At 37.8% G+C, this 25802-nt stretch overlaps 1 protein-coding gene across 3 annotated transcripts in view; it reads left to right on the forward strand.

Moving 5' to 3' along the window:
- The first annotated feature begins 5772 nt into the window (after window positions 1–5772).
- The window catches only part of LOC106057322 (cadherin-related tumor suppressor-like), a 157680-nt gene continuing 137650 nt past the window's right edge, over window positions 5773–25802 (forward strand). The window contains exons 1-2 of one of the 3 annotated variants that reach the window (XM_056039228.1): window positions 5773–5929; window positions 8250–13596. In XM_056039228.1, coding sequence (XP_055895203.1) covers window positions 8371–13596 — 5226 coding nt within the window. In that variant the 5' untranslated portion in view covers window positions 5773–5929; window positions 8250–8370. Of the gene's footprint in view, window positions 5930–5999; window positions 6018–6142; window positions 6262–8249; window positions 13597–25802 lie in introns of those variants that run through there. The other 2 variants (XM_056039229.1, XM_056039230.1) reach the window with 2 other exon arrangements.

Genomic DNA, 25802 nt, shown 5'->3' on the forward strand with positions numbered 1-25802 from the left:
GCTGCCAGGTAATCTTTTTGATTTTATTTTTTTAACATAAGAACTTCTGAAATAGATTTAAAGACTTCACATATACAGTAGTAGTAACATTTTTTGTGTTTAAATTGCCCAATCACTTTTTAAAAATCTATTTTGCATAAAATAAATATTAACTAAACGTAATTTTAAATTTACTAGAAAGAGAGGTCCCTTTTATTTATTTATTTATAACTAAATTATATTTCATTAATTAATTGTTTCTTTTTAAGAAATTAATTCATATTAATAAGGCCTACTTACCTGAATAACCTTGGTATCTTAGTTCTGCCATTGTGTAGATCAATAATACATAGATACAATGTCCAACTTTGGATGGGGCTCCTTCTTACGAGCACTTACAGAAAAAGGAAGAAAATGTTCTTAAAAGATGCGTAGCTGGGTACCGGAAGTCCCGGATTCAAGATTATAATGAGGGCACAGTGTGTATATTTTATTTAAGTGACTCCTAGTTCCAGAATTAACTCTTTCTCTCCTAACTGACGATACCAGCGTTGATTCCAGCAGAATGTGGTAAATAATTACGGAGAGAGAGTTAAAGCTTTGTATTAATTGTTACAGAATCTTCGTTGTTTGAATTAATATTTTGCAATTGAATCTTCGGCATGACGATATTATTTTGATGTTCAGTAAATGTTTAAAATAGAAATCTACACTAAATTAGAATATCGAAAACATATTGTCTGATCACCACAGTCTTATCGTAACATCAAAACATCTTGACATCTAGAAATCAAATAGAAATGATCGTTACACTAAGCATCATCTATCCATCCAACCCAGTGGCGCTACAGCCCGTGGAGGGAGCCCTGGCCTGCTTTAACACATGTCTCCAGTCTAGTCCATCCTGAGCTTTGCGTCTCCATGCCAGGACTTTGAGCTGTGGTAGACCTGACTCTACGTCATCAAGCCACAGTATTCGTGGTACTATGTATCATCTTATTTACACAAACTAACAAACCTCCCAGTGCTCGTACGTACGCAAGTTATTACTCTAGTTGTTATAGATTCAATTACAGTGGCGTAGCTAGGAATTAGCCATCGTTTGGGGGCTCAGGGGTTGGGGGATTTGACCTCTTTAGGGGCCAATGCATTTTGACATTCTACATTATGACATGAGATAATGGCGTAATATTTAATATTTAATGTAAAAAAAAATTGAAACACTCATGTTAAGGCCCCCACTACCATAGCTACGACACTACTCAATTATAAAGGTATCTTAACAGCAAGGTTTACAGAGCGTAAATCATTGGCATCCATCTTTATATGCCCTTTTTTAAATTATCTCCCTTTACAATTTGAGAAGCGATTGTCTCTCTTTACTTGACACGTACATAAACATTTCGAACCAGACTATTGCAATCTGTAACTACAAGTTACCCAAAATAATTTTTTTTAAATAACAGTAATGAATTTTCCTTTTTATTAATCCTTTGAAAGTAAGGGCAGAGGGTTTGTTTATTGATGGGACTCTGTGTCCTCCAATATATATATAGAGGAATTAAATTACTATGAAACAGCATCATTTTGTTACTAATTTATGTGTCGAAGGTATTGTCAAATCATACATTTGGTTCATGTTTTATAACTAGTCAAAAGATATCTAAATATTTAAAAAATAAATAACAATCACTTAAACAACCGATAATGAAATATTGTCCAATTCTTTATGCACACATTTCCATATGTAATATATTACAATTTGAGAATACATAAACACTGTTATAACCCCGCCTTGCACACCACCATCCAAGACAGTGCAGAAGGTGCGCACTATTAGTGACTAGACTTGGAAGAATGTTGACATTAGAGAGAAGAGAGAACGATTTCCGCCCACGTCTGGAGCCGATATGAAGATGATGTGTTCAAGACAGATGTCCTATGTGTTTGTCATGTCTTCGTGTAAACAGACACTGCTGTTCTGTGTAGTTGCCTCCCTTCAGTTATTACAATACATTAAAAATTGTTCGTAACATTTACATGTTTATAGCATATTAAGAACGAAGGATTATAAGATTATATTTAGAATTTAGAAGAAAATATTTGTACTTAGTGTTGTGCTTACGATTGATTTATTCTTTTGTTTTTATTATAAATTATTTTTGTTTCTGTTACTTAAAATCCAACGTGCCCTTGTTTAATAAAACGCCGTATAAAACAATTTGAAGAGTTACCTAACTTGCATATATTTCAGACTATAGAATTAAGACGAACACCATAGTGTTATATCTTGTGAAGGGTCAAAGGTCTATTTGTGACAAATATCTCCTTCACCTATTCCTCAATAGGACAATTGAGACACCCCACAAGAACTGTCAACCGTGTTTCTCCATTCCTCTCTGTCCTTTGACTTGGATAGAATTTCATTCACTGACAGGCCTATCCATTCTTTGATGTTGTCTTCCCATTGTTTTATCTGTCTTCCTCTTCATCTTCTTCCTGGTACTGTTCCCCGAAGGAAGGCTTATTGATATATAACGATATAAATATAATATAAATATACGATAACCATTCCTAGGTGGCAAAGTACAATTATGTAAGAATTTGAACCATCTAAATGTAACACAAATGTTTTCTTTTTAATTAATTTTTTTTTACAAAGCAAAGGATAGCTAAATATACTCACACTAAAAAATTTTGAATACATGATTTCTCACACACTAATTCTCGGATCAAAGTAGCACTATCCTTCGAATCCTGGTGAAAACTGGAATTTTTTAATTTCGAGATCCTGAGGGCGCCTCTGAGTCCAACCAGCTCTAATGGGTACCTGACATTAGTTGGGGAAAAGTAAAGGCGGTTGGTCGTTAACCGTCGGTCACAGAAGCAGATAACCTTTACATCATCTGCCCTATAGATCGCAAGGTCTGAAAGGGGTACTTTATTGTACTTTAAGTCCATTAATTATTGGTAATCACCGGTAATTATTTTGTTTGATATCGAAAAGGGGAAAAAACTTCTACATTATTTAGAGATATAGGTGCCTTTATATATATATATATTTATTTTTTTCTTACGAGGGCCCCTAATGGTTGTGGCGCAATGTGCCCTTTCGAGCGATGGTTGTCGTCCCAAAGACAAAATATGGGAATAAAGAGTTGGCTTGGGCGGTAACAAAAAGGAGGGGGGAGGGGTATCGCTTTCATGTAGCAGAAGAGACCGGAAATTAGTGTGAAAATAACGTGTTCACGCTAACTGCTTCTACCGACCACTGGAAACAGACGCTGGCTGGACAATCGGATCATAGCGCCGAAAAGACCGTGGCCAGGGGTCAAAATTACTTCTGGCGGTTGTCAGTAGAGTGTAAATACATGGCCCTCAAGTTCTTTGTGCTGTCGTGTACAATAGGCGAATCCGATAATGCGTAACAGATGTAACAGCCGTGTAACAGGTAGCCGGTCTGAGCCTCGTCCGACAGGGTTTAACAATGTCCAGCTAGAGATCAAAAGCCTGCCTCACCTGGTCGGTTTTCTTGTATGACACGGCTGGAGATTGGGTCGATAGGGCTTAACTCAAAAATAATTTAACTACCCCTCCCCCCCCCTTAAAAAAAAGGTATTTTTACACTATAAAAAAGCATATATGTTAAATTAGAGATTTTCAAACATTGAGGAGAATCTATAAATAACAAGTCATTTGGTGTATCCGGTACAGAGTAAGAAAGTACAGATAAGCGAAGCGCTTTAATAAAGTATACCCATAGTTACATGATATGTCCATATCCTATTAGTATTTTTGCACTTTTCAGCACTATAAAATGAAATTTCTAAACTCTTTTGCTTGTAGTCCAGTTATGATTTAGTCTACTAATTTCAAAATCTCTACCAATCTTCCTATTTTCATTTTCTTAAGCTTTCATTATATCGCCACCGCATGTCTTCATACTGCTTTTTCTACGTTTTTTCTCTCTCTCTCTCTTTCGATCACTGTATTGCATTGCTCACAGAAACAATAGAGTAGCTAGGTGAGAAGGTCCTAATTCAAAAGTACCCTAGCCCCTACTTAACTCTTTCACTCCTAACTGACGATACCAACCTTGATTTGACCCCATTAAATAAAATAAATGTTTGATTTTACAAACTTTAATTTGTGTTATATAAAAAGAGCATGCATTCTTCTATAAGTATATACCTAATACAACATTTCCAGATTACATACAAAAAAATTATTGAAGTTTAATCATAACAGGGTAGTGAAACACAAATGAGTAAAATGAATAATGCCATCGGAACGTGAAAAATAATTACGGAATGAAAGAGTTAAAGGGAAAAGGGGAAAAAAAAGGGGGGGGGCTATTTTTGTTGGAACTTATGGTTGGTGACACGCTGATGAAAAACTGTGTTACTTTTACCTGTTTGTATGATACAATACAGACAAATCGCTTGTTTAATGACGTCATTGATAAATGAGCACTTTTCATCAACCAACCAGTACCACAATCACCAAATGACATACTTTATCTTACAGAATACAGACGTCACTTCAAAAAAGAAGATAATTACATTTAGATATTGAGGAAGCTGGCCTCATATAGTAATGATGTGTGCTCAAAGCTTGCAACCTCCATCCGAATACTGTTAACTCAGGCCACTTTTCATTGCGTCATGTGAGAGATTATTCTCGAAAACTATAAACTATAGTATTAGTTACAGATTGTGTGATATGTAGCGCGTTGAAATAACCTGTAGGTGCTTGTGTTAACTTAATGCACACAATTAAGTGAAAGCTCAATTTACCTATCACTGACATCGCTGTAAATAAACACAATGTAGGCTAAAATAATCAAAAATGCCAAATAATCTTAATTTCTTGACCATTGTCAAAAAACGCAAGCTAAGATTGTACGAGATATCACGAGATCCGATCATCTTCAGGGATCGCAAAGTCTCTTCTCCGAGGAAACCGTACTAGGGGGGAGACGGAGAGTTCAAAGAAGAGATGTGAGGGGAAGGTCAAGGAATGGACGGACGATCACAGGCCTGTCAATGAAAGAGACTAATCCTGCCAAAAGAAAAATGGAAAGAGACGTTCGAGAGGTCATGTATGGTGCCCCAACGGTCCGACAGACTAACGGACAGCCTGAATAGGTGAAGTGAATGGGAGTCTAGACAAGTTTTGAGCAGGTTACTCTAAATTTTCTTCACAATAGTTACACGCTATTTTGATATTATTATTTTTAAATTTTAGTTCTGTATTTATTTCGTTTTATGTGATTAATTTTTTTATTTGCCCCAATAGGAGCTGCCGCACATTGTATTATCATTTAACATAAAATCGCCAGTGCGATCCAATTTTCTGATGTCAGTTATTGAAAAATAACTTGTAATTATGAAATGTGCAAGCACACTGATGCGTTAGGATATACCACCCCCACTAAAAAAAAAATCTGGTACCGCCTTTGCCTCGCCGATACTCCTCACTCCATCTTGTCTTCTGCTAGTGCCCTAATTTTTAGTGGCGATTCTCGTCAAAGGCCTAAAGGTCCATCGCAATTAGACAGATAAAATTTGCCTTTACGGAGTTTAGATCTTTTAACACATAACATATGGATCTAGATTCTAGAACAGATCTTTAATATGTTCTAATATGTAAGTCTAAAACATAACAAAATTGTCAACAAAGGTTGACTTGTTCTTCTTTCGCTCTCTCTCGTCGTCTGAATGGTTACCAGTCAGTCACTCATCGTCTGCGGAGGCGGGGCTTACGTGACGTCACACGCGTTCCCGAAACGCTTGGGTTCAGCCGAGTGAATGTGTGCTGTGGGAGCAAACGTTCAAGCGATAACACTAACGGCCATGGCCGATTCCAGTTACCTGTGTGGTTAACACATATGACACAGGTATTATCTAGTGTCAAAGTTCTGGATAATAACACAAACAACGACTACTAAGTGAGTTTCAAAAGTTTTATTTCTTATATATGGATCTATTTCATCTTAATCTAATGGATTTTCGCTATTTCGTGTCGGAATGCCATGGGTGATGTTTTTTTTTTTAGGGGGTCTAGAGTGTAGAGAGCTCTCTCACGCCAAAGCCAAAATAGCTTTGGGCTCTGCATTTCAATCAGATAGTGTGGGTAGCGAGGGGACCCGCTAAGCTACAAATACCGCTTTAGGCTCCAGATAGATTTTTGTTGTCTACTAAGGCATAATAAGGATGATAAGCCAATCTGAATCTTAGAGTCTAGACCTAGATCTATCTATATTATCTATTTATAGATCTAGTCAGTAATCTAGATAGATTGTAGTCTAATTTAATCATAATTTATTTTGCCATTTTTTTATTTAATAAATTAGACTATCATATTAAAAATATTATAGACTCAGCTCTACTACTTACTACTAGATCTATATCCTCTATTATACTCTATACTAGTCTATACTTATAGTACTATAGACTTACCAATACTAAAACAATGAATAGAATCTAGATCTAGATTCTAGGTCTAGTAATCTAGATAATTAATATATAATTATAATATTCTATTATACATCTAGATTAATATAGATTAGATCTATTCTAATCATTAATTATACAATTTATTAAAATAAAGAATCTTTATTAAAGATCTATAGTCTAGATTATCAGTTTATGATTATATATATATATATATATATATATATATATATATATATATATATATATATATATATAATATAGTCTATATAATATAATTATATATGATATATAGACATAGAGTCTATACTAGTCTATATATAGATTCTAGACTCTCTCTCTATATTTTATATATATATATATATATATTATATATAGATTCTCTATATTAAATATATCTTAGCCTTTTGGTGTGTAGTTCTAGATTAGATCTAGATCTAGAAATCTGTTTAAATTTAAGATCCTAATTATTAGGCTAATATAATCTAGTGGTCTACTATAACTACTATATAAGTGGAAGATACATTGTAGATTCTAGAGTCTATAGATCTATCTAATACTAATAATACTAAAAAGATAATATCATAAGTCAAGAAAAAAAGAAAGATCTAGATCTAGGACTAGATTCTATTTTTTAGAATCTAGATCTATAATATAATCTACTTATCTACAACTTGAAACTAGATCTAGATCTATAATTAATTAACTTAATCTAGATCTAGGCCTATGTTTATTGAATATTGATAGTATTTTAGACTGAAACTCTAATAGTTTTGAATAATCTCAAAGTTTCTTTTTTAACTTTTAATATATAATTATAATATAGATCGAGATCAGTACTGTACTAAAGATAGTGCAAGAAATATTATAAAATATAATATTAATAAATATTATAAAACTTGAACATTTTGCTATATTTTGGGTGTCATTAGTGAGATGTTGATAGTCTAAATTAAAACACACAAACAGAAACTAATAAACCCAACCCACATTCATACACCAGTTAGAACCAAAGAGAAAGTAAGATTAAGTAAGAAAGAACTATAATTTTTTTTTATTATCTCTGTAAGATTTAAAGTTATAAAAAAAAATAAAAAAAAAAGAATCTATATAAACAAAAATTGTTTGAAAGATTTTTTTTTAAATAATCACTGAATGACTTACTTGCAACTATAAAAAAAATATTACTAAACAGGTGCCTTTACAATTCAATTGTTTATAGCAGTGTTTCCCAAAATGTGTTCAGCAAGGCTTGAATAGGTGTTCCACAAACTACTGATAACTACTGAAATAGTTAACTAGTAGGCCACCACGTGAATTGTTCCTCTAAAAAAATAAGCAAAGTGTTCTGCTTAATACTTAGAATGTTCGAAGTGTTCTGTTAAGGAAAAAGTTTGGGTAACACTGTTTATAGTTTTCTAGTATAAACTACCTTTTATGCAGAACATTTCATAAAAAAAAATTAAGATTTATTGCTCTGGTAATTGAATTCCTTGAATATAATAATTTTAGCTTTCCTTGTATCTTGATTTTCAAAACAAAGCAAAGAACCATTAACAAACAAAATCATTCTAAATGACTAATTTAAGCATTCCTACAAAAAAAAAAATCAACATCTTTTTTAAGAAATCTAGGCTGTTTTTTTTTTAAAATTATTATTAAAAAATTATGAACTGATAATCCTTTTCTGGCACTGATAATTTGGAAAACAATCAATAGAAAATCTGTTTTAAAGACAGATCTAACTACATTGCTTAAGTTAATCCCAAACATTTGCTTCATTTTAATATTTTCTTTTTTAAAATTTCCTTCCAGATGTTCTTATAAACAGCTTTAGGCTGAATTTGGGATGACTACGATGTACTTATAAACAGCTTTAGGCTGAATTTGGGATGACTACTTCCACTTAAAAACATGGAATAGGTAGTAGGAATTAATGAATCAATGTTACACAACTCACATGGCAGCCAAGATGTATCAGATTAGCCTGACAAGTTTTGTGATCCTCAACCATACAGCATATGTCATTCTTATACATTTTCTGGCTGTGTTTGCCCAAGGTCAAGGCCCAGGCACCATAAACATGACAGTGGTTGAGGAGTCCCCCATAGGGACTGTTGTCGGTGAGGTGGGTGCTACCCCCAGCTACAACTACTCATTTCAGGATCAGACCAACCTGTTCCAGATGTCTCTTACTGGAACAGTAAGGACTACTGTGGTTATTGACCGAGATGTGCTTTCAAACCCTGTCTTTCGACTACTGGCTTCAGGTCGACCTAACAATTCTCAAGACAAGGCATTTACGTTTATTGTTGTCATCACAGTCTTGGATATCAATGACAATTCTCCGAAATTCGATTCCCAGTCAGGCAACCAAAACATCTCTTTCCAAGAAGATATTCAGGAAGGTAGGAAAAGCATATTGACGGCAACTGACCCTGATGCAGGAGACAACGGAACAATTACTTACAGTATAGTTAGTGGTAATGCTGCTGGGTTGTTCCGTTTAGATTTTTCTGGATTACCATCAATCCTGTACATTGCTAAGAATGGTACGGAAAACTTTGACCGGGAGAAGCTTGACCACTATGAGCTCAACATTTCTGCCAAGGATGGAGGTAAACCTCCAAGATATGGATACACAACTATCTATGTTGAGATCCTGGATGTCAACGATAACACACCTGCGTTTGATTTGAGCCAATATAAAACTCAGGTGAATGAAAATGCTCCTGTTGGGACTTCTGTGTTTCGGGCTGAGGCGACAGACCCAGACCTGGGATTAAATGGTCAGATAGTATACTGGCTGGAGGATGATACGAAGCAGTTCACCATTGATCAGAACACTGGTGTGATCAGAACAGTGTCCAGTCCTCTGAAATGTACAATGAAGTGCACCAGGTCCACTGACCCCTGCAATCCCAACAGCTGCTTTGTTGTCATTGAGGCCACTGACATGGGGCTTATTCCACTCACAGGACGGGCTTACCTTTACATAGAAGTCCTGGATGAAAATGACCACGATCCAGTCATCAGATTTTTCAAAGAAGGTGGAGATTCTGAAATATCTATTGTGAATGTAGATGAAAATGCCAAAGTAAATGACGTAGTCTTCACCATAAGTGTTTCTGATGCAGACAGTGGTAGAAATAGTGAGACTAATCTAACCATTATACATGGTAATGAAGGCGGCTACTTTAGCTTTATCCCTCTGACCGGTTATGGCATCACACTTATAGCCAAAGCACTGGATCGTGAAACCATAGACAGATTTAACATTACATTCAAGGCAGTGGACAATGGAATAATACCAAGAAGCTCTACATCTAGCATCATCATCATAGTGAATGATGCCAATGACCACAGTCCAGAGTTTGAATACCAAAACTACAAAGCTAGCATAAGTGAGTATGCCAGACCGTTCTCCTATGTGGCAAGCATCAGAGCAAGTGATAAAGATGAAGGGATTAATGCCGAATTGACTTATGAAATAGCATCAGGAAATGAACCTCTAGGGTGGTTCTCCATTGATTCAACAACAGGTTTGGTCACCACAGTCTCTGCTATCGACCACGAGGAGTCAGTCCAGGTCACTTTGAACATCTCATGTCATGACAGTGGTTCAGAGCCCAAGTTCAACTTTACCACCCTAGTGATAGACATAATGGATGAGAATGACTACATCCCCAGATTTACTCAGACCAACTTCAAAACCGAGCTGAAAGAAAATCTACCCCCCAACATTGAGGTCATTACAGTCAAGGCCAATGACCTGGACAGTGGTGTTAATGGGACTGTTGAATATTTTATCCATCGTGACACACAAAACCGCTACCCCAATTACTTTAGTGTGCAGCCCACTGGAAAAGTTATGGCCCTTAAAAGTTTTGACAGAGAGCAGAAAGATCAATACATTATAAAAATACTGGCCAGTGATAAAGGCCCTGTACCGTTGTCCTCCACAGCTACAATTGAGGTGACCATCAAGGATGTTAATGATAATCGTCCCAAGTTCTCACCCAAAGATTACTATATCAATGTCTTTGATAATGACCCTGCTGGACTACAAATCACTAGAGTATTTGCTTTTGACAATGACATGGGGGACTATGCCAAAGTGACCTACACAATGGTTGATTCCTTCAACAGCTTTAAAATTAACCCAGATTCTGGGGTTATATCCACATCAAGAGTCTTAAACAAACAGCCTTACAAGATTACTATTACTGCTAAAGATGGTGGAGACTTGACATCTGAAACAGATGCTATTGTTAATGTCATTGTGATCAATGTTCTCAGTATTGCACCAAACTTCAACAGCAACTCATATTCATTTACAGTGCAAGAAGACAATGGAGAACAGATGCCACAGATTGGAAGGACCATCGGCAGTGTTGGTGCAGTGTCCACTTCTGGCAGGACAATCACCTATGCCATAACAGGGGGTGACCCTCTTGGTGTTTTCACAATAGGCTCTTCCTCTGGGATAATTACAACGTTGCTTGCCCTGGACAGGGAAGAGAGATCTGATTACAATCTTACTGTGATAGCCTGTGACAATGATAAGATCAGTTCTAGGAAGGTATCAATAACTGTGACTGACTTGAATGACAATGCACCCATATTTGTGACAGAGACAACCGAGGCAACTGTAATGGAGAACTGGCCTGTGGGTCAGAATGTCTTCTTTGCCCAGGCCATGGATAAAGATGCTGGGAACAACATGGTGTTGAGCTACACCTTGACCTCTACAGAGGACACCAACCAGGTGTTCAGCATCAATTCCAGCACAGGCATCATCTACCTTGCCAAGCCGAGTAACCACATGCCCAAGACCTCTGTCACTCTAACAGTCACTGCCACTGATGCAGGGTCTGTGCACAAGTCCAGCTCCATGTCAGTTGTTGTCACTGTTGTGGATGTCAACAACCACACCCCTCTATTCCCAGACAACAGCATAGAGCTCTTTCTCCCGGAATCTCAGCCTGTCAATAATGTGGTCAAGGTTTTATCTGCCACTGACGGGGACAAAGGTCAAAACGCAGCTCTCAGCTACAGTATTGTGAGAGGCAATGAAGATCGAAAATTTGGCATATTTCCTGATGGTTCCTTCTACGTGGCCCATAACCTGGACAGGGAGTCAAAGGCCATGTACTCTCTGATGGTAGTTGTCCAGGATAACGGTGAAGTACCTCGCAGCTCTGCTGTCAACATCACAGTCTATGTTGAAGATGTCAATGATAATAAACCACAGTTCCCCAAAGATGTTTTTGATTTTTACATCCTTGAGAACCAAATTGCCAAGACTTACCTTGGCACTGTAAAAGCTGATGATCTGGACATTGGCCGTAATGCAGAAATTCTGTACTCGTTGGCAGATATCAATGTTAATTTCACTATTGATCCAGTTCTGGGCAATGTCTACTCAAAAATATCATTTGATAGGGAATATTTGATGAAGACCACAAATCTCTCCTACTATGTTTTTGATATTTATGCTACAGACAACGGGATACCAAAGCTGCAGACCAAAGCCAGTATCAGGGTTCATGTCCAGGATGTCAATGACAACCCTCCAGTGTTTGTGCAAGCTTCAGATTCTACTATTGGGGTGTCAGAGAACAGCAATGTCAATGATGTCATCTACACTCTCCTTGCTGTTGATGCAGATGAAGGGGCCAATGCTGTTGTCTCCTACACTATCATAAAAGGCAACGATGCTGGAAAGTTTGGCATAAACGCTGCAACTGGGCAGCTTTTCTTGAAGGCAGCACTGGACAGAGAGCAAGTGGACCAGTACAAGCTGACAGTGAAGGCCACAGACACAGGGGCTCCCAAGCAACTTGAGAGTACAACAGTGCTTAACATCAATGTGTTGGACTACAATGACAATGCTCCAGAATTTGCCAATGACACTCTGTCCAGTATTAGCATATCAGAAACCACCAGCATTGGGGAGGTTCTGACCACATTCTCAGGCACTGACAAGGATATGGGTATAAGTGCCACAATCAGATATGACATTGTCTCTGGTAATTATGATGACGCCTTGTCTCTGGGCATCTATTCTGGGAAGCTGACTTTGGTCAGGAGCTTGGACTATGAGTCACCTACGCATGGTGAGCATTCACTTAACATCACACTGTCCGACCTGGGATTCCCATCACTGTCTGTGGCCCGGATGTTTGCAGTCCATGTTATTGATGCCAATGACAATGCTCCTGCCTTTACTGATGGTTTCACCCAGTTTTATTTTAATGAGACGGTTCCGGTCAACACCAGGATAGCCGCGGTCAGTGCTGTGGACAAGGACTCTGGAGATTATGGTAGAGTTCTATACAGCCTTTACAAGCAGAGTCCATCTGGATACTACTTCACTATTAATGCATCAACTGGGGATATAACTCTCAGCCGACCACTTGACCGTGAGACTTATCAGTCTTTTAAACTGACCATTCAAGCAATTGACCAAGATAAGGTGATAGCCAACAGAAAGACTGCGGAGAAATCTCTAACAATAATTGTGCAGGATGCCAATGACAATGCCCCGCTGTTTCAGTCGGCTTCTGTTTTCATGGTTCCCTTTAGTTCCTCCAGTGGCAACACTATAGCCTCTGTAACAGCAACCGACCAAGACTCTGGAGACAATGGAAAGGTAACATATAATTTTGCTGGCCCAAAGCAGGTGTTGTTTGGAATAAATCAACAAACCGGGACCATATCCCTGAATAGTACCTTGCCGCAGTCTCCACAGGTCTACTCCTTATTAGTTGTGGCCACAGATGGTGGTGTCAATGACGCTCTGGGGCCGAAGTCGTCAACTGTCTCGGTGACCCTTCTGGTCTACACCAGCAACAGCAATGGCCCTAGATTTTTGTCCAGCACCCCCACTTCTGGCACCGTCCTGGAGAACAGTGGGGTTGGCACCACAGTGATGAGGGTGGTGGCGGAATCCTCCCAGGGCCAGGCTGTCAGCTACTACATCGGAAGAGTCTCTGCCTCTGGCATCGACCAAGGGGGTCTCTTCACCATCGGTAGATCCAGTGGAGTAATAACAACAGCCTTGGACATCAATAGGGAGGCTCTGCGATCTGACACCTTAACAGTGGATATAATAGCTGCCGAAATCTTCAACAATGAACAAAGAGTGACAACTCAGCAGGTAAGAAAGCCTTTAAAAAAAACAACACAACTCTACATAAATCTTTGATAAATTTGTATAACTTAGACGGGGATCTAGTTTCAGAGCCTCAAAGCTGAATTTATATGCATGCAATATATTTATTATTATTCTATAAGATTCCTATCACCAGGACTGTATTTAGACTTGCTTAGGCTTTAAGCTACTTCAGATATGGGGCCTTTGTATAATTCCAGATATATGTATGTGCTGAATGTGATTCTCGGTTACCTAAGGGTTTTAATTGATATACAATAAAAAGTATGTAGGCCTAGATGATGAAATAATACATCTTTAATTAAAACATTATTTATAACAAGCTCACTCGGATTTGAAAAATGGCGGCCTTATAGCATGTACGTAAACCCTACATTGGTTATTCTGCTATCTTTAGCTTCGTTCAACTTTGCGTCTGTGTTGAAACAGGCCATGTCCGACCATTACGTTGGTGGTTCAGTTCAAGTTAATCGTTGACATCCCAAAACAAGTGTGTCAAGGCCATTCAAACAAGTCGAGCGGGTTCCCTCCCCTTGTCCGGTTCTTTGTCAGTCCCCAGAAAGATCCTTTTCAATTAGAACTCACACGCAAATCTTGCCCGGAGTCCAACGGGGGGATGTTCTGGTCGCCATGTTTACTCCCCTCCCCCAACACCGCGCCCATCCCTGGACCAAGAAGTGTGCACCCTTCGTTTGTGTTGCTCCCACGACCACATTGCACACACACACACACACACATGCACGCGCGAACTACCAACACTTACATTGCAATGCATTGAGTGTGAGCACGAAAGTTGTACTCGCGTTCTCTCAGAACTAGGCTAACTGTAGAGGCATACCTCCTGACTTTGTGCAAAGCCAGGAATGTTAATTTAGAGCAGACATTAGATAGACAAAGATTGAAATACTGTTTTATTGTTGTACCTAGTTACTCTTCCCCAAGTTCCACCGGTACTGTCCCACTGTTCAATATTTTCCGGTTCTAGTGGTTCTGTCCACTTTCCCAACAGCCCCGCTTGATATATGTTCCGGAAGCTCAAAATTGGAATTAGTTAAATCTGTCCTTATGGAGTCATCAGAGAATGCTGACCATGTCCTTCAAAACTGCACTTTACCAAGAGGCCCGAACAAAACACTGGCCCCAAAACACCCCTATAAAAAGAAAACTATATGGAGAGTCATTCGCAGTTCATCTGATGTATTGGTCTAGTCATCTGAACTCTCCAACATATGAAGAAGAATAGATATATAAATGTCTAGTTTATTGTTGATCTCTGTGTCAACCATCTTCAGAGGTCAAAATAGAGTATTTATAACATAAGGGAGCACACTTCGACATTTGTTTTTAAAAAACAACAACCTGTTGTCGAGATAAAAAAATGAAACTAGGATAAAACGAAACGAACTAACAGCTTTGAGTCATGCCAACTTGTAATACTATCAAAATACATTTTGTAATTCAAGTACACTTCACTATACTTATATAAAGTTAATTCAGTACCAGCGGACAGTAATATAAATTACACTAAGGTTACTAGATCTAAATGTGAAATTCTCTATATATATTTATTTATCTAATTTAATACGATTGTAAGCTTTACCGGTAAAAGTAGGATTTTCCGTTATGTAATAAGTAAATATAATTTTACAAAATAAAAGTAAAGCACCCTTCTTTTCTAATGAGGATGTAATCATCATCTTTTTTGAAGTAACGTCTGTATTTTATAAGATAAAGTTTTAATTCAAGGCAAAAATACAAGCACACATATTTTTATTTAGACACCTTTTTTTTTCTTCCAATTTTATTGTGCAATAACGTTTAGGTAGGAAACATCTTCCTTATTAATATGGAGAAATATTTTTACAATGTTAAAAGAATTAGATCGAACCATAGGCATACAGACGGATGATTAGTTAGGTCTGGATCAACCCCCCCCCTTAAAAAAAAGTTATAAAAAGTTATTATAGTTTAATTTTATTTATTTTTAGTTTAGTTTAACTATCTTTTGAAATTGGTGATAAACTTTTTAGTTTAAGTACTTCATTTTAGTTGAAAGTTTTAGTTAACTTTTTAAATTTAGTCTAAGTGCCCATCACTAGCCCTAGCGGTGTATATACAGAAACTACCCTCTCTTCTTAACGTCGTCTAATGTCTAAAACAATCCATCATTACACGAGTCTGTTGTCTGTTAAGTCAGTACTTCCCTTCCTGCTCTCTTTATTCCCTGTTCTCTATAGAGTTCATCTATCTAGTCAATCATTGCTGTCAATATATAGACCAAGCCTAATGTTCACATTTAGTGTCTGCATAGTCTGGAGAAATCAAGAATCTGATTTGCATGAAGCTGTAACCATTAAAACGAGTTGGCAGGGGATGGGGTGGAGGACCTAAGATGTAGTTATCGACCTTCACGTAGTGGGGGAAAGGGGGAACAGAAAAAATGACCTTCTTTATCACAGTGTGTACGTGCGGAGGGGTGAGGGGGGGGGGTTGGGACGCCCCTTCCACCACCAAAGCCGGCTATTAGTCTCAACAGTATGTATGAATGAAAAGATTGGGCGCCCCTTGCCATACAGTCCAATCTTAATGCATGTGTGTGCGTGTATGCTAAAGAGTACTTGCTACGTTGTTCCATTCACTGTTAAAGAGATTCACGGCTGACTGGTGCTGAAAAAGATTGCTCTCTGTCCTTAGTTCTTTCAAGCTGTTTCCTACCCTGGCCCTTTGGTCTGTGACATAGCGGCCAAGAATGTGGGATGTTTTATCATAAGGCTTTGATTGGGGCATTATAGTTCTTTAAGAAAAAAAAATCTACTTCCAAGACAGAAGAGAGGGAGAGAGAAAGGAGGAGGAGGAAGAGAGAGAAATATCCAATGGAGGACGTAAGATCTAGATCTATAGGTTTAAAACCTATAGGTTCAAATAACTACGTCTACAACTCTAGTCTAGATTATGCTATTTAAATTAGCTTATCATTTCACCAAACCTTGTTTATAAGTACGTTCTCAACCGTTGACATTTTGTGTATTCATGAATTACTTTGGTCAGATCAAGTTTTTCAATCTAGCACTATTTCGTAGTAGACAAAATGAGTGTAGCTAGCCTGTAATACACGATAACTCTCTTGATGTTTGGTTGTGACTTTACTACAATGTTAGCATCAGAATGTCTGTCTCTATCCATTCACTTTTGTTTTTATTAGAATGTTTTATTAGGGCGTTTGATTAGGATGTTGTCCATTACAATGAAGTGTCTCTAAATAAACCCAAAGAAATTGTGGACTTATAATCCAATGTATTCGTTGAGTAGAATCAGTAGCTCGCGGTTGAACCATGTCAGAATGAGCGTTCAAAATAAATACCCTTTAGCGTGCAAGTATATTGTTGCTTTTAATATACGAACAATATTAGTACTATTACTATACAATTACATTATTACCTTTACTTTGATTACATTTAATTATGCACTATTTTTATTACATAAAAAATACATGTTTAATATTACTTTTACTATACGAGTATATTATTTCAGACACCTTTAAATATGCAAATTTGAAAAACCAAATCCTGGTTACCTATACACTTTCTTGCATGTTAACAAACATGTTAGATACACACATACAGACAATCAACCCTATGTGAACAAGTAATAAAATCAGATATCAAAATCAAATAAGAAAATCTGAAGCACACGTTCGCTATACACGTTCCAAGTTCTTTCTATTCTCTCTCTTCCTCTATTCAACGGGAGAACGACGCTAGCCGTTTACACTTAATTGAACCTGGACAAGAAGAGCGAAGAAAGAAATAACTTTTAAAAAAAAAAAGACTGTGAGAGAACGCCACGAGTGTGCGGGTGAATAAAAAGCGAAGAGGGGGGTGGGTGCTTGTGTGTGTATAAAGTCGAATATTTGTGGAAAAGTTGCATACGCTTTTCAATCACATTTCGTCTGGAACAGGCTCCACTGCCATATCTTCATTATAATTTTGTAATGATGAGTGATAGGGTCACGTGAAGACACACCTGTCGTTGATCGGCGCCCCAGGGTGGAAACGGGACGAGACCGTGGAGGCAATGGGGTGTGCCCCTGGAGATAAAAAGATAGCCCTGTCGCATCGTGGATCTGTGTGAGGAAGCCCGACTATCCCGTTTCTGGTAGATCCACATCATAGTCAATTATTCCACATTTCCATTCACTTGAGTTTCCCAAAGCCCACTCTCCATTTAGTCGTCACTTCCTCGTTGATGGCAGTACACTGTAGGCAAGTAAAATGTAGCAGAATGTCTCGGGTATCAATAGTTTTGTCTTGGCTGTTAGTAAATAGCACGTGTCATATCCCATTGAACAACGAATTCTCTAGCTGGAGAGATTTTCAATTGCCTAAACGGATGGGAATAGTCAAGCTACCTGTTCCAACTAAAGACACTTTAATTACACTTTAATGGTGTCAGAAATAGGTTGTTGATATTACATAAAAACAATCATGGAGTTTAACAAGAATACAATGAGTGTTTGTGTTATCACACAAACTTAGAGGCGGCTCCCATCGAATTCACCAATGGACCAGGAATATTCAAGCTGCCTGTTCCAACTAAAGACATTTAATAGTGTGTATAGACTACAAAACAAATAATCATATATGTTGATATTACACAGAAACAATACATACTAGTATCATTGACTGTACAGAGAGGGGGCTGATTGTCGTGTGATATGCCCTCTGGACCTTCGGTCCCGATGTCCCGGGTTCGAACCTTTTACGCTTCCACCCGCCGTCGTTCTGCGCTGTGGGCTAGGATGTAATTATCTTCTAATCTGAAGGAGCATCCGAAACAATGCAAAACATAGTGCACCTATCAAAAGTATATAACTCTTTCGTTTTAGTTCACACAGGGTATTGTAGTTAGATTCTAATGAACTTCTTATTATTTGTGGGTCATGAACCTACAAGAATAGTTGTCATGATAACTACAAGATGAACATAATGTTAAACTAGTTTACACTGGTTCGTCAGAGTTAATACAATGATACTTGTTATGGAGCAACAAATGCAGATTCCAGTATGGAATTATGCGTTAATGAAAGTGTAGTCTACCTTAGCCTAGTTTACCTAAGCTTAAGGTCGGCCCTGGTGACATTCAGTCCCCTGATTACTTGTGCTTGACATATTATATCATTGATCGAACTTGTATTATAAATAATCAAAGTCATTGCGATTAACGTCTGGTCAGTTGTCTCAAGAGATGATTCTTTAGATCTTTATTAGGTCGTGAGTGTATTGGTCGTTTCGTATTCTCGTTCGCACTGCCCACCCCCCAGCCACTTTAATATTTACCACTTAAAGGGTAACTCCGATGGTTTTGACAATTTTTGATATAATATGTGTTTTGATTTATAGATAATGAATATATTATTCTTTTTTTTTTATTTGCAAGAATAACTTAGTAATTGATGTTTTTGTGACATAATTTTTCTGCGCATCCAAAACAGTCAGATTTTCACTGAATTTCTGTGTGACGTCACGACGGTGCACTCAAATCCTATTGATACTCATTGATAGGGAGGCGAAAAAGAAATTATCTTTGATAAAAAAAATTTTTCGTTATTACATCATTAAAATACTTTAAAAGAAATTTCTAATGGTGTATAAATTATGACTGTATGTTTGACCGTAAGAAAATTATGATTTTTTTGTGCTGTTTCGACCTAATATTGGTTGACATGGAAAAAGTGATGAGAGAGCTTGACGCTGGCTCAGCCGGCGAGACACGCCCCCAAGGTCAAAAGTTAAAAAGTTGGAATTGAGTTTCGTAGACGATAGATCTACTTATTAAATAAGAAATTTAATAGTAGATCTAGTATTCGTAGTAAATTTCTAGCTCACAAATCTGATTTCATTTATATTTATGAACTTCAGTTGTTTAAAATGTCTCAGTAGTATCATTAATTGAATTCTTTGGCCTGGAAATCCAATGTATTGTTGGTACTGCACCTGGTATTAACTTCAATTTTTTTTTTAAATCCCATTTCCACAGCAGTGAAGTTGCTGAAACAGCTTCTCTCAAAATGGTTTGAGCATAAACAGGAATTAGCTAATGCCTTTGTAAAATATTTGCTCTTCAGGCGAATACATTTTCCCCATTTTCCCTTTAAAACTTCATCTCTTGGAAACAAATGAAAAGAGACACTAATTTCTGTATCAGCATACTTGCTGATTTTATCTTTGTGATTGGAACTACTGCAACAAACTGAAGAACAATATTTAATTTTCTTCAAGTAGAAATAGAGGTTTATAAACAATGACCGATTATAAATCAACGTGGAGACTAGATCTAGCTGTGAAGCGTAACAATAAATGCGATCCGATAGGTCTAATCTAGACTAGAGAGTTTATCGGTTATATAGGTCTAGATCTATATTTAGCCAGCACCTTCGTGACGTCACGTTTTTAAAAACTAAAAACATCTCGCAGAACCCCGTTTTTTGGGGGGCGTGGAGAATTTTCTGTCTAATTTATTAAATATAAAATTTTCCGAGCATTTAAATAAAAAATGATCTAATGTTTACTATTACAACTTTTTACGCAGAATTTAAATATGTCAATAACTAAAATTTGAAAAACTATCGGAGTTTCCCTTTAAGCAGAGAAAGAACCCCTTCGCATCTTGATAATGTTGCCTTCGTTTCCACTGAAGGAGACTTTTCATGGCTGCACTTCCTCAGTTGTAATCTTCACTATGCTGTCTGTTTCCCAAAGGAAGGGGACAGTCGACACCCTGTTAGCCTACCCCCCCCCCCTCCACCGGTAGTCGGATTTCGTTTCCCTTTTTTAGCGTATCCTTACAGGGGCGTTTCCACCAGGTCACCAACGAGGCCGGGTCAAACACATCCAAAGTATTTGGAAATAGCTGGGCCATTGACACCAGGAAAAGGTTCATCTCCAGTTCATTCACAGTCAGAATTTTTAGACATCAAGCAACTGTTCGATTTTTTTGTTCTCTCTCTCTATATATATATATGTATTTCATCGCGTTCTTTTACATTTCCATACAGCTATACTTACTGTCACAAGCATATAGGTTTTATATTGCATACATTATTTACATTAAAATTTAACTGAATATTCAAATGAAACTTGCACGGTTTGTTATGTTAAATTTTTTTTTTACAAGTTACTTTTAATATTCCGTGTGCATCTCTTGCAAAGAACCGAGGGAAAACACATATACACACTTTGTAATTGGTGAAGAAATGGTTATCAATTTGTGAATAAATCAAAATTTTGCTTCACACACGACAGTTCCAGCGGTAATAGTACTTTGATATGTTGACTCTGTCGTTGAGATTTGGCGGCTCATCAATATGGTCGGCTGGAGTTTCTATAGAAATCCGCTTTGACTCCAGGCCATTTGTGGGTATGGCCTTTTTGCTGTGCAGGAGACGATGTTACGGGCTATCTGGTGTCCAGGTGGCGTGGTCAAGCTTAAATTGTGTGTGTATTAAAAAGGCGGGCGAGGGGGGGGGCGGGCGAAGAGTTAGTCTCATGCTGACCGCCAGGCCCGTTGTTCGGATGATAATAGTAATATTGGCACACACACGTGGGGCCCACACTGTGACCAGAGCTAGGGGCTTGCGGAACAATAGCCGTGAAGTGGTCTCAGAAAAATAGCCCGCGGTCATCTATTGTAACACCGCCATGGCATCTCTTACCACGCCTCGTTCCAGATGACGGACGACATTTATTTCATTTTAATGAACTGCATTGTTATTTTGACCCATAGCCCCAGTTTAGCGTGAGAACGCGTTGACCAGGTGCATGGTCAGTGCAAGAAGTAATCTTCAGCCTTTTCAGTCAATAACCTGTCAAATTGTTTTCCGATTGGAAGAAGGCGGCTCTCTTTGTACTGTCTTCGTATAGCCAGGACACTACAGTAGATGGTATCACCACTTTACAGTTTAATAGTCGCTGTCCAAGGGTGGTCAAGAGATAGAGCTGCTAAATGTGGCTCTCGGGTTTAACACCAAGGGAAAGGATTGATTTTACGTTCGGGACTTAACGTTGTCATATTAATTGAGCCAACCAGCTGTAACGAGTAATAGGTCTTGGTAAGGAAAATAAAAAGTGGTTTAACAATGTGCTGTCAACAAGATACCTTAGTAAACAACTGGCTCACCGGTACCGACGAGTTGTGTACATGATCTGCCATCAGGCTCTTTCCAAGAGTCGGGCACGACATGGCCAAAAATGTGCCGAAGTGCCTAAAAACTCAAATTCAACACAAACTCACTTTCCAAGATTACGTTTTAAACCAAGCAAAGATAACGCACAGCTATTCTGTACTTTACACATTTCAATGGATGGATTTCTTCAACGGTAAAAAAAAATAGAAACCAAATACAACCCTCTTCGTGTGTGTATTGTTCAAACTTGGTATTAGAAAATTGTTTTATGATTTAGCCAGATGAGCTGGTTTCACCTTGCATAGTGATGCGGAGTGATCCACTGGTTATCAGTAATTTAACTACTTTCCAGAACAGCGCATGAAACTTAGTATCTTTACTGAAAACCACTCGAGTGTCTTCTGTGAAGCGTTTCCCGTTCCGTAAGCACACAGTTTCCATAAGGAAGACATAGAATAAAAACAAAACAAATCTATGCAATGTGATTTGTACTTTTACCGAAAAAAACAATCTACTGTCATTATAGTTATTAAATAATACTGTGATATACGAAGCTTTGGGCTCTGAGATAAGTTGTTTGATCTTCTAATTATTGTAGCTACATTGAAATATATTCCCGAAGTGGAAAAAAATTGTTTTGGCTGCTGCTGAAGTTGACATATAATCATTATAATATTAGCAGTAATAATTCTGTACTCTACGACGCAACTGGACGTATTGTAGTTGGTCATTCAAGAGTTCATTCTAATTTTTAGGTCATATTTGTACTAACTTGTATGTGCCTTGAAGTTATGCATATCAACTGAATTGGCAGCCCGTTTTTTTTGTTCTCTGAAGATTGATTAGTATTGATGAGTTCTAGTTACCATTTGTTCTGTTCATTTCAAGTACGAATTGTACAGAGGAACTCGGGAGTTGGCGTGTGTGGAGGGGGGTGCGGGTCAAAGACATAAGACGGGTCTGCATAAATCTTCTTTTGGAGATTACCTCACGGTCCTCTAGCCTCCATTTCTTCGCCCTACTCGCCTGTTTTCTATCATTTTTGGTGGGTGCGTGATTTATGACACCTGACGGCGTTTCTTTGAAGCCGTACCTTAGCCGCACCTGAGACCTTTACAATGCTCATATGTGTGTGTGTGTGTGCGTGCGCCTGTGCCAATGTGTTGCGAGCCCTGGGCAATATACAAAAGCATGACAAAATAAATCTCTGGTTGTGTTTTTGTTTAAAGGCTGAACACAAACTTTAATTAACTATTACACGAGTTTCCTCTAGTTCCTCGGCCCACTATTGGAGTCTTCCAGCAGAATGTTTGGGTAGGCGTTTTATTTCCCCGACGCAAAGTTATTATGATCTCCTAAAACACAAGAGTTATCGTCTTTAAAAATGTGTTAGTTCTTTGGCTCTGTAATTGAATAATACAACCTAAGCCAATAGGATATTTTAAACAGATATTTTTAAACGTGCTAAAGATTACGATTTTTTTCTTTTAGCAGCTCGAATTTAGTTTTCATGTAGGTCTACATAGAATCTACAAGACACTTTGAGCTAAAACACACCAGTTGGGTCTGTTAATTGTTAAACTCGTGATAGTTGAAGCGGCAGAAACTCATCTTTCCTTGAGATTCATGGTGGAATTTTTTTTTGTATTCGTATTTAATATTTCACGATCTTTTTTTTTTTTTTAAATTCCCTTTTTGCAGTTTAGCATGAGCAATCTATCACCCCGTGTATTGTAATTGCGGTATTACAGTGTATAGATTAATAGTCTAATAATAAGAAATATGACACATTCGTGTTTCCATATCTTCTAGGGGAGGCAGCGTCACCATTTTAATGCGATCGTTAGTCACCGGGTAAATATTGTTTTTTCCACCTCGTATTTGAAAGAATTCTTCCAGACGATTTCCATTTTAGATGGGCTACACATTCCTATCTATTACATGAGCTTTACATTCCTATCTATTAGATGGGCTTTACATTCCTATCTATTAGATGGGCTTCACATTCCTATCTATTAGATGGGCTTCACATTCCTATTAGCTGGGCTTCACATTCCTATCTATTAGTTGGGCTTCACATTCCTATCTATTAGATGGGCTTCACATTCCTATCTATTAGTTGGGCTTCACATTCCTATCTATTAGATGGGCTTCACATTCCTATCTATTAGTTGGGCTTCACATTCCTATCTATTAGATGGGCTTCACATTCCTATCTATTAGTTGGGCTTCACATTCCTATCTATTAGCTGGGCTTCACATTCCTATCTATTAGTTGGGCTTCACATTCCTATCTATTAGATGGGCTACACATTCCTATCTTTTAGATGGGCTTCACATTCCTATCTATTAGTTGGGCTTCACATTCCTATCTATTAGCTGGGCTTCACATTCCTATCTATTAGCTGGGCTTCACATTCCTATCTATTAGATGGGCTTCACATTCCTATCTATTAGATGGGCTTCACATTCCTATCTATTAGATGGGCTTTACATTCCTATCTATTAGATGGGCTTCACATTCCTATTAGATGGGCTTCACATTCCTATCTATTAGTTGGGCTTCACATTCCTATCTATTAGATGGGCTTCACATTCCTATCTATTAGATGGGCTTTTTGCACTGACAGGTGTATACAGATGTGCTTTAATTACGCCCAGATCAATGTACACGTCTCCCCCCGTGGATTCTCACACCCCCAATAAACGCCGCTGGAACCAATGTTGTGAACCGACACCACCAACACGTTTCTGTTGTTAAATATTTCCTCGGGAGGTGATTCTGTTTGTGCCATTATGTATGTGTAAATATTAAATAAGGAATGTTTTGAAACACAATCATAACTGTAAAGTCAACAGCTATTGACACTAAAGACAAAACAGAAATCATCACCTACATATATAACACATTCGTTGGGCCCGCTTTACTTCTGCATGTTCAGCAGTTCACAGCTTTGACCAATCCGCACGAGACCTAACACTTATACACGTTACCTTTGACCTTTCAAAAATGGCTTTCTTATTCCTATGAGCTAGAAACAAACGTTTAGAAGTCTTCCAGACCCCCCTCTCCCCTTACCCCCCCCTTCCTCCTCTAACCTTTTTTTCTCTTGTCTTATCTTGCACGTTCTTGCTAATAAGATAAAACAGTGAATGTGTTTGTATTGATTCACTGTCTCGTGTTCAGTTATACGTTTGAATCTCACTTCACACCCCTCTGCTTAATGGGCAATGATTGTCTATTGTATCACGTGATGTCAGTATTGCTCAATTGTATGTTCAATAGCTAGAAATGTATGGCTAACCTTTCATGATCTATTATTTCGATGGAGCACTCTCAATCTCTCAATCTGAAAAGCTAAGAGATATCAGAGGGGATGTGCTCTTGTTTCCAAGAGATGAGTGGTTTAATGTTATTCTAGCCCGTCACGCGAAAATCTATGTCCGGCATTTGTCAACAATCGATTAATAGTCCAAATATGTCGTGAGCGAGACAATGAAAACTGTCAGTGATTTCATGTTTAGGTATTTTGTTTTCTCAGATCTTGGTATTTTTAGGTTACTCGTCGAGCAATTATCAACACACCTGTACAACATAGTGTGTTGGACATATAGATCTAGTTCATGGATTTTTGTTTGTATGGAAAATCCAAGAAGGAAGCACAGACTATGATCAACAACATGTTGATGGCACTCTAACATTGGCTAGCCTGTAAGGTTTTCTTAATTTCATAATGGTCAAGATAGCGACAATGAATAACTTTATTTTTGTTGTTGTGTCTGAATTAATTAATACACATTTCTGTAGATCTTTTTTTTAATATGAGTACAGGTACAGGTGTTTTAATGCATCAATATTATCAATCCTTAAGGGGACGCTAAAGTTGGTGACCATTCAGTCTCTTGAAGACGATGACTCTGCAGAAGTGGGCGATGGTCTTCTGAAGTGTCAGCGTACTCTTTAGTTCGGGTTAAGTTCACGGTCGTTGGTCACCTGTCGGTCAAACAA

The sequence above is a fragment of the Biomphalaria glabrata genome, chromosome 8 (genome assembly GCF_947242115.1).
Source record: "Biomphalaria glabrata chromosome 8, xgBioGlab47.1, whole genome shotgun sequence".
Lineage (NCBI taxonomy): Eukaryota > Metazoa > Mollusca > Gastropoda > Planorbidae > Biomphalaria > Biomphalaria glabrata.